Below are 10,366 nucleotides of genomic sequence, written 5' to 3' on the forward strand. Positions count from 1 at the left end.
CCGGCTGTTCCCAAGCTAAACCAAGTGGATAATGTGCTTCAAAATAGGAACCAAATACGTGGTATTCAATATGAAACTGATCTGATAGAGTTATGTTCAAAGCGTCTAAAGAATATGATAGCGCTCAACAAGTTGGTCGAAAAGGTCCAGATGATCATGACTTCATTTATTGTGGAGTGTCAATCAGATAATGGAAAATGCTACTTTGTATAGCTCTCTTCCCATTAGAGATGACAGAAGGGTCCTGCCCCGCAAAATATACAGCCCAACCTAATACTTTGCATCTACCTTAAGTACATCTTTTTTTGGTTTTTCCCCTCGGTACCCGCATTGGAGCCTGAGTAAATCCGAATTCGGCCCACGTAAGGCCCATTCGGGGGAAGAACTTCATACTTTAATTCCTACAGAACTATGCCTTAAGACATAACTTTACTCCGAATAGACATAGTTTGTCATGAAACCTTGTCTTACGAATTTTTTTTTCTCTACTAGGATACTACAGTAAGGCATAACTTTATCCCGAATAGGCAAAGTTACTACAAAATCCTGACTTGCGATTTTTTTATTTTTTTTTTACTTTGCTGAGGTTCGAACCCAGAATGTCAGGGTATTTTCGGCCACTTTTTAGCCGAAGGAAAATTAAAGAGCAGCAATTTGAGGGGAAAAAATTAAAGATCACCCAAAATAAAGGCATTCCTGCAAATTGCCCACATAAGTAAACTTCTTTTTTTTTTGTTATAACCGTGGCGTCCGGGCAAGCCTGGGCACACCTCGACAGTACGTAAGTACATTCTTCAATTTTGCATCAGTGTAGTTAATATTTTCTTTATAACAGTATTATACACCCTTATATATTGTTATACAATGTTTATACACTTATATAAACATGAGATAAGACATAGACACACACCTAAACGTTGGCGAAATTGCCAACTACACACCTAAACTATGCAGTGATCCTATGACCCGTCTGAACTTATTTTTTCGTATTATTTACCCCCTAAAACTTATTTTTTCCGTATTATTTACCCCTTCACTAATTACCTAATAAAAAAAAGTTCGAATACAGTATGTGCTAACACACACATATTCAAAACAAAAAGAATAGTTTTTGCGGCTTTTTTCATTTGATTCGTTCAAACCCAAACGATAGGACCCTGATCCTCTCTCAAATTCGTCATCGTTCTTTCACTGGTTCAGCAAAATTACAACTGCAAATAAAAAACTAAGCTTTAGTACACAAAAGAGTAATGAAGAACGACAATTTATCAAGTGATTCAGAAAAGCAAAAAAAAAAAAAAAAGAACAGATGGAGATCGTAATAGTGAAAGAAGGGGGTGAATGGTTTGAGGAGGATAAGGTTCATCGTTTGCGTCTGAAGGAATCAAACGAAAAAAGGCATCAAGACCCTTTGTTTCTTGTTTTGAATAAGCAAGTGTTTGAACATGCGTTGTGTGTCTTAGGTTATTTTCTTTATTAGGTAATTAGTGAATGGGATAAATAATACGAAAAAAATAAGTTAAGGCGGTAAATAGGTGTGTAGTTGGCAATTTCGCTACAATTTAGATGTATTTCTATGTTGTATCCCCATAAACATTGTACCTACTTTGAATAAAAGTATAAAAACAATCCAACTCGTACAAAGGTGCATGATAATGTATAAAAGTGTATACGCATCCTTATAAGTCATAATGACGAACTTCTTCTTACAATATTCTGTTGTAGTTCTTGTCCAAACTCAATTCAAATTTCAACGAAATGACTTCAGATTTTGTAACCACAGGAATCATATCCGAAGTACAAACTCACTTCTTCAAGCCTACTTAACAATTGTGAGTCTATTCCTTGTAATATAGTTTTCACCCCTCAAATCTTATAAAATCAATATTTTAACAATGACTTGAGCTCCAAACACAACAAATTGAGTTTGTCAACTACCATTCAGTAGGACTCACTATTTTCAGATTCAACTTTGAATTGAAGATATGAACTCAAATTTCAATGATAGAGGCATTCTATTTTAACGTTTAAAAAAAATATTTGAACCCGCCCTGCCTTTATAAGAGCTCCCTCGTCCTGCCCTGTTTATTTATCTGCCCTTCCTCGCCTTCGCTCATGCCATTACTTATTCACAGAATTTATTACCAATTAAATATTTTCTGTACAAAACTGGCCAAGTTTACAATCCATTATTTTCGTTTGTAAAAAATACTACACATACTCGCATCACGATTTATGCATAAAATATATGATTCAACTTTTAGTTAAGGTAACAATTTTTCCAAGACTTGGTGCACGAAATTTTTTAAAACAAATTTGGGTACAACATCTCCAAGTAATCTATCGTTATATTGACATATATCTTCGTTTAACCATCCAAAAGATTTTGACCAACAAAAGGGCCCAAAGAAAAGCAGAACATGAAAAAAGGGGACACTTTTAACGACGAGGGGAATAAGGCTAACCGATCACAATCTCTTCCTTAGATCAACCAGCAAATTGTCATTAAGAAAGTAGTAATACAAACTTGATGCAGCACAGACAATACCACTGTCATCCTGATAAAAAGGAACTAGTACCATACAAATACAGTTCAATAATGTGCATTAGACAATAAGAAAAGAAGGTGGAAATTTCACCGAAGATTCCATTATTTGTCCCAACAAAGACTACTTTGAAGTAATACAACAACAGAAAAGAGAAGTAAAGAATGAAAGCTTTCCAGCACCCTTTTTCATTTTCCAGCAAATGCTTAATAATATCAGCTGTGGTTCAGTGTACCGAGTTCAGTGAGAATTAGTGGTGTGGAACAACACCTAATAATTACATGGTGACTCCTTCCATTGTAGTCTGTTAAGGCCGTCCACTATCGCCTTGCGAAATGCACCATTGTGAAGAAGGAAAGACGATACATGCCCTCCTCTAACCCATCTAACTTCTGAGCCAGGCCAAGCTTTTTCAAGCTCTAGCACTGAGTGCCTTGGAATATAGCCATCATCCTGAAAAAGGAACGGTTCATGAGATTCCTTGTGTGGTTACGAACCCTAAATCAAGAAATTAAATGAGAGCTATGCACTATATTTTGATAAAGCAATGAACTTTTGCATGCATTGCTCCGGTATATAAATGTCCACTGGATGTACAAACGACTTCCACCAGTAGGTTCATATCCATGAGATAACTGCCATATTTTTTTTCTTTTCAACTACCATAAAGCTATGTAATCAGCTCCACATTACCTCAAAGTTTCCTTCCTAAGTATGGTGATTATCATGTAAAGCTTTTTCCAGACAAGGTAATGCAAAGCAGCTATGATTCCAGTGTTCAATGGAAAGTTTACATGTTTGTTCTTCCGTCGGAGCCATATATGTGATTACAACAACAACAACAACAAGCCCAGTATGTGATTAAGGTCGCAATATAAAATTAGACTGGAGTACTAAAGAGACACTTTCATCTTTGAAGTCACGGCTCTTTCAAGAGAAGAAATCAGTTTTAGACCTGTAACCTCATACCCTCAACTTCAAAATGAAGCTCAATGTGCTTTCCCAAGACTGCACCAGTGCACAACACCACAAAATCAAATGGTTGTGGAGTCCAAGCTCAAATTACTCACATAGATAGAGGTTTAATGCAAAAGCCAACAAGGTAGCTCGGGAAGGAGCCGCATGAGATGGAAGTTTCAACTTTTACGTATGGTTCCATAAAAAGGAAGAATCTTCCTGCTGGGCTCTTAAAAAAGCACCACGATTCACCTTTTCACCGTGGCCATCTTAGACTCTATCATTATCATAGGGGTATTTCAAGGCAAAAAAAAATGATCATGATGACATACTAGGCTTAGCACTTTTACATTCAGAAAAGTCCTTCTCTATCAGGAAGCAGCCTGATAAGGTTTTAGATCAAACTGCTGAACAAAAAATTATACTACTGGAAAGCAACTCTGCCCCACCGCTCACGCAGACGAAACTATGTTGATTCCAAAAAAAATTAGTTCAACATTGGTTCTGCTAATATTTCAGCTACTAAATAAGATTAGTTTGGTCACTGACAAGATTAGGGTGGTTACCGACATGACAAAGAAGTATTAAGGAGGAATGTGAGAATAGACATTTGATTGGCAGGAATAAACATGCATGACATGGAATACACATTAATCGGAGTCAGAAAGAGCAACCAAAATACTCCATGCCCTCCTATAAGTAAATCACACCATGCAAAGAGAGAGATCTAGCACTTACTGTGGCGGCAACAAATATTACAGCATTGGCAATTTTTGGGATTGGAAAGCGTGTAACATCTGTGAGAGACAACACATTTCGCATCCGTTCTCTCACATCCTCAAGAGTCATAGCAGCCTCCTGCACAGCAAGATCATCTCTCAGTGCTTCCCATGCAGTGGCATGCTTTAACACCCCTTCACAAAATGCCACAACAGCAGAATGTGGAGAGAGAAAAGGCAGTGTAGCAATAGGTGTGGGGTGCAATGATCCAACCATAGCAGCATGTACTCCTCCTAAATATCATCAAAGAAAAACAAATTTTGAAAGAAGGAATATTTCCTTGTAAAGATTTGAATTTTATGCATGTTCGGTTTAATATGTACTAGGTAACTTATATTCATGTGAACAATGGTTGGACACACATGTTGGTATCCTTTTGCAATCTCCTTTATTTCAGCTAATAGCATACATGTAAAAGTAGTGGGAACCTAATAACTAACTTTAAGGAACCGATGAGGAAAAAAGGTTATACAACTTTGTAGTTGATAATTAACAGGTCATACAGCATAACATGCAATTATCCAGAAAAAACTCTTCCTGCAGTGACTGCATAGCCCATTCTACTCATCTCCTCAACAACAAATCTCTATACCAGCTTCAGTTTACCATGTGCCTCTAATTGTTTTCCAAACATACAGAGTTTTAGACTTTCTCGAATAGGATCAGTTTCAACTGTTCGAAAGCATTGCATATACTTACACATGAATAGCACTCTTTGGCACTAGATGCACAACGTAAAACTCAATCCACTAAAGATCTTTCTTATCTATTTCGCACACCATCGCTGACATAAAACCAAAATACTCCCTCTGTCCCAATTTATGCAGCACTTTCCTTTTTAGCCTGTCCCAAAAAGAATATCACCTTTCTGTATTTAGAAACAATTTAACTTTAAAATTCCCCCTTTACTCTTATTAGATAGATTTACAGCCACACAAATATCTAAAGCTTGTTTTGAACCACAAATTTCAAAAATCTTCCTTTCTTTCTTAAACACCGTGCCTAGTCAAATGGTGCCACATAAATTGGGACGGAGGGAGTAATATTTTTCAAACTGGATCAACAAGTCAAACTAGGTTGAATTGTTCAAAGGAAGAAATAATACATTCATCTTTAAATGCATAAAAAGATGGTGACTTGGGTTTTACTAATCATAAAAGCTAGAATTCAGTGGAGGCTTATGCCTTACCCATGCTAAGTCCACATATACCCATCTTTCCGAAACCCTCTTCATAGTCCAACCAATGTAAAAGGCTTCGGGCTTCTTCAATGGTGGCTCGTCCTAATAGCAGCAGGTCACTAACACATAAGAGCTTTGACCCACGCTGCAGCAACGGACGTCTTTTTCCATAGAAAGGGCTACAGAACATGGACGGGCCATTAAAATAAGAGGAAATGTATACTCAGAACCAAAAAGGAAAAAAAAAAAAAAACCTAAGACATTTCTCTGTGGAATTAATTGTTACCTCTCAAGCACCATAGTTGCTATATTTTCCTTCAGCAATGGACCGCCAAGACGCAATCTTCGCTCAAAAGTATGATCTCCAGTACCTGCAGATGGGAAACTAAAAAAAATAAGAACACAACAGAGCATAGGCGGAGTTGGTCAGGAGAATGATATTATCAGCAATGCATTTACTATAGTCCTGGATATCTAAGACAAACCAAAAAAACTTTGGTCATTTCTTCTCTTTTTCTTTTTTATATTGAATAATTTTTGCATAGTTGTGATTCATCTTGGCAGCAGCTAAAGCTTCTATTTGAAATGCATCCAACCAGTAGATGATAAAGAAAGGAATACTATTACATTCTAGTAGCAAGGAATATTATTACATTCTAGTAGCACTATATTATGGCAAAGAAAAGGATAAAAGTAATTTCTTCAATAGAAAATTGCTTCGTGGGAAAGCTATGTTAAGTTTTGCCTCGTCACTCAAGGGTTTGTTGAAATCTTAACAGATGGCAGTTCCTGTATCTGTACAGAAAGCTGGTATTGTTTACCAAATTAATAGGAGTTGGCTAAAGGATGATACAATATAACGGAGCTTTATACATTCAGGTTGACCCCTTTCTCCCACTAGAAGACACAAGATTCATGTTTCTTTGTTTTTTTGTTTTGAAGTTATAAGTCAGGTCTCTTATACAGCGAAAAAAGGTCATCTTTGGGCTCAATGATTGAAATTCTGAATATTCCTACTATGAGGTATCAATTACAAATTCACAATTGTTTGTAGGGTAGCGTGAAGGACTAGGCTAGACCCACATGCCAAATAGTGAGGAATTTTTCCATTTGTTTCATAATTTCAGTTTGAGAGATAAGTGTTATATGTAATAAGACCATAAACCTCTAGATCAAACATCTTTTCTCTATGGACCTTAAATACAATATTAAAGTCATGCGAAGATTATTCACTTTCTCAGTAGATCTAGGACAACAACAACAACAACATACCCAGTGTAATCCCACAAGTGGGGTCTGGGGAGGGTAGGATGTACGCAGACCTTACCTCTACCTTTGTGGGGTAGAGAGGTTGTTTCCGAAATACCCTCGGCTCGAAAGGAAAGAAAATTAAAGAAAAGAAAGGAAAATAATAGAAAAGGAAAATAAGGAACAGGACCTCGCCGCAAACACAGAATATGACAACAAAAGAACAAGATACAAAGCAAAAGTGCAATAGATAGTGACACACATCGAAGAACAGACAACTACGCGATTACTAAATAATAATACTACTAAGAATATGCGTAGAGGTGGCTAGCCCCTACCTCTCCCACCTACGGTGCGACATCACTCGACTACCTACTACCCTTCTACCCTAATCCTCAACCTCCACACTTTCCTATCTAGGGTCATGACCTCGGTAAGATGAAGTTGTGCCATATCCTACCTAATCACCTCCCCCAGTTCTTCTTCGGCCTACCTCTACCTCTCCTAACTCCTGCGATAGCCAACCTCTCACACCTCCTTACAGGCGCATCCGCACACCTCCTCTTAATATGCTCAAACCATCTCAGTCTCGCTTCCCTCGGTAGATCTAGGACCGGGACTACATTTTACTTCTTTGGTTTTTTTTACATCCTTTTCCTCATCTCATGTTAGATGACATGCTTTAAAACCCATTTGGCAGAATTTCTAGGAAAAAGAATAACGCTCAATTCTCCAGTAAAATACTACCCATTTTTTAGAGGATTGCAACCCAAAGGTGCTGAGATAGTTTTATTAATTTGGTGAACATAAACAAAAACTTCACAGATGGACCACAACATGATACATGTACAAACAACTTAAACATGTGAGAGAAAGTTGTGTTACTAATGAACCATAAAGGAGACAAATGGAGGACGAGTCAGGTTCAAGGAGAATACTCAACCTGACTTGAGGAAGAGAATCAGAGGACCTATTTGGAAATTTGAACTCATAAGGATCATTAAGAAAATTTAGCATGAAACTAGAGGCAGAAAAATTAGATATGACAGTGTTGTGGTTATAAGCCAGGCGTGATCTACTGAAGTCTAAACAGGTACTGCATCTTTTCTTCCCCTTTATGAGAAAGGTAAACTTTATAGTTAAGAGTACCAAGAAGCTACAAAGGAGTATGTCAGGGAAAGAAGAAGAGGAATGTCAGGGAAAGAAGAAGAGGACTTCCTTCCATAGATTAAACAGGGTACTGCATCATGATCCTCAATGACCATGGTCACCAGCTCTTGATCTTTCTTATGCCAACTCGCAATATGTACAGCTTACGCTCAAAAGTAGACCATCGAGACGGATGGTGACTACTATTACAATGGCAGTTTTCTTGTCATCCATGAGCAGATGAACTTAATGCAAGCAACATTCTCTCAAAATTTTGATGTCTAAAGACCGAGATTGAAAAGAGAATGAGAAAAGGTAAGAATTTATCAAGTTAAGCCTCCTAAAGTTATTTGTCTTCGACCAGCTTGAAGTTTATGAACATCACCATGTCATGAAGACATCCCCACAAACATTACATGTTTTAACTTGAATAGACATTAGAAGACACTGAAACAACAAGCTTTCCTCATTTAAATAGCACAAGCCGATAGAAATTAAAATCAAACTGCTCCTACTCTTAGGGTATCAATCTACTACAGAAACCAACTCCAAAGATCAAATCTCAAAATATGCAACTAGCTAAGTCTTTTTTGATAAAGTATGCAACTAGATTAGTCTATCACAAAGAATATATCAAATAACCAATCAAATTGGCCTCAGTCCCAAATTTGTTGGCGTTCAGTACAGTAAGAATATAAACAACAGCAACATACCCAATGTTGTCCCACAAGTGGGGTTTGGGGAAGGTAGAGTGTACGCATACCTTACCCCGACCTTGAGAGGTAGAGAGGTTGTTTCTGATAGACCCACAGCTCAAGTAAAATCATATCAAAGAAGTTCGAAAAAAGAAAAATAAAATGGAAGTACAAGAAATAGTAATTAAAGGAAGCATGCTAGAGCATTCTTAAAAAGGAATAGTAACTGCAACAAAATAATATGATAATGGAAGTACAAGAAATATTAATTAGTAACAGAAGTCGAATTACAAGAAACTGCTAGAGTAATACTGTAAGTACTAGTATATAAGGATAAGCGAGACAACACTCAGCTACCTGACTAACCTTCTACCCTAATCCGTATCCTCCATAACCTCCTATCTAAGGTCATGTCCTCGGTCAACAATGATATGTACAAACAACAAAATAGAAACTAAAAACAGGTCATCCCGTCACCACGTCATCCCGTCAAACATTACATCTTTTAGCTTGAATATACATTACAAGACACTGAAACACCAGCTTTCCTCACATAAACTGCAAACTAGTTAGCATTCAGTACAGCAAGAATATAACACAATAAAATCCGAAAAAATGTACAGACAATAACATAGCTAGTCTAGTCTAATCGCACAGGTGGGGTCTGGGGAAGGTAGAGTGTACACAGACCTTACCCCTACCTTGTCGGGTAGAGAGGCTGTTTCCGAAAGACCCTCGGCTCAAGAAACTCATCTCAAAGCATTTTTAAAAGGATATAATACAGAAGTAAAGCATACCTAGCAAATAATAAGGAAATCATTACATAGAAACTAAAATCAGGGAATAGCATAATATTACCAGCAAGATGCAGCACACAAGCCATCTTATGAGTTGGAGTGTATTTGGGTGCAAGGAAAGCAACCCTTGCAATGTGACTCTCAGGTGGCAATGCACTAAGCAACTGTTCATCACAAGTAGTCTTAAAAACCCCTTCTCTCAAAGTAGCTGATTGTGATTCCCAAACAGTTTTCCAAACAGGTTGTACCAATGTAGGAGGCCAATTCTGTCCTTCCAATTGCTTAATCATTCGCTCTAAAAGCAACAGCTTTGTACCTCCCCATCCTCTTGAAAAAAATGGTGGGCTTAGTTTTGTTCTGTGAACAAATGCGCCATATACATGGTCCAATATATAATGCAGCATTCCAACATTCACTGTCACCATCTTTTTGTTTTTCAACCACGAATAAAAAATTCACAATTTCTATGTCAATCTGAGATAAACCAGATCAGAAAACACTCTTTTATAGAATTATGTGTTTTCTGTGCCCTTTATTCAAATTAGATCCAAACTCCACAAAAAATGTAATTTTCACCTAAAAGAAGTAAAATTGATAGGTGAAAAGCCAAAAGAATGAACCATTGAACAAATGAACATTGCACTATAGAAAAAAGAAAAAAAGAAAAAGAAAGAGGGGAAAAAGGGCTATAATAGGTGAAAGTGAAGAAGAAAAGGGGCTATGATATGAAAAGAGTATTGGGGATGTTGGGCAGAGAAAGAAAAGAAAAACTATGGGCGAATTAGAAACCGGCGTGACTTTTGAAGAAATGTTTTGGTTACTATAATGTAACTGAAGAAGGCATCAATATTGCCACATCAGAGGATCCCATAACTTTTTTTCAATTTTGCTCTTTTAGGCCCCGTTTGTTCATAGATACCTAGAAAAATTCACTTCTTTTTTGGAATTTTGGAGTTGGAGTTGGAGTTGTGTTCGACCATAGTTTTTGAAATTGTAAATTTTGGTGAAATATAA

General features: G+C 37.1%; 1 protein-coding gene across 1 annotated transcript; it reads right to left on the reverse strand.

Annotated features, from left to right (window-relative positions):
- Positions 1–2,482: 2,482 nt before the first annotated feature.
- On the reverse strand, positions 2,483–10,158 carry LOC132636300 (uncharacterized). The gene is made up of 5 exons (XM_060353114.1): positions 9,414–10,158; positions 5,750–5,834; positions 5,473–5,642; positions 4,242–4,516; positions 2,483–2,999 (listed from the first exon to the last, which is right to left on the reverse strand). Exons 1-5 carry the CDS (start codon positions 9,775–9,777, stop codon positions 2,817–2,819), a joined length of 1,077 nt encoding a protein of 358 aa, XP_060209097.1. The 5' UTR covers positions 9,778–10,158; the 3' UTR covers positions 2,483–2,816.
- Between the last annotated feature and the right edge of the window lie 208 nt (positions 10,159–10,366).

Source organism: Lycium barbarum, chromosome 1, assembly GCF_019175385.1.
Source record: "Lycium barbarum isolate Lr01 chromosome 1, ASM1917538v2, whole genome shotgun sequence".
Lineage (NCBI taxonomy): Eukaryota > Viridiplantae > Streptophyta > Magnoliopsida > Solanales > Solanaceae > Lycium > Lycium barbarum.

Excerpts from the sequence above, each read along its gene's own strand:
- LOC132636300 (XM_060353114.1), bottom strand. The coding sequence starts at position 9,777 with ATGGTGACAGTGAATGTTGGAATGCTGCATTATATATTGGACCATGTA. Across the intron at positions 5,835-9,413 it reads TTGTGTGCTGCATCTTGCTG|GTACTGGAGATCATACTTTT; the intron begins GTAATATTATGC and ends TCCCATCTGCAG. Across the intron at positions 3,000-4,241 it reads TAATATTTGTTGCCGCCACA|GATGATGGCTATATTCCAAG; the intron begins GTAAGTGCTAGA and ends TTCCTTTTTCAG.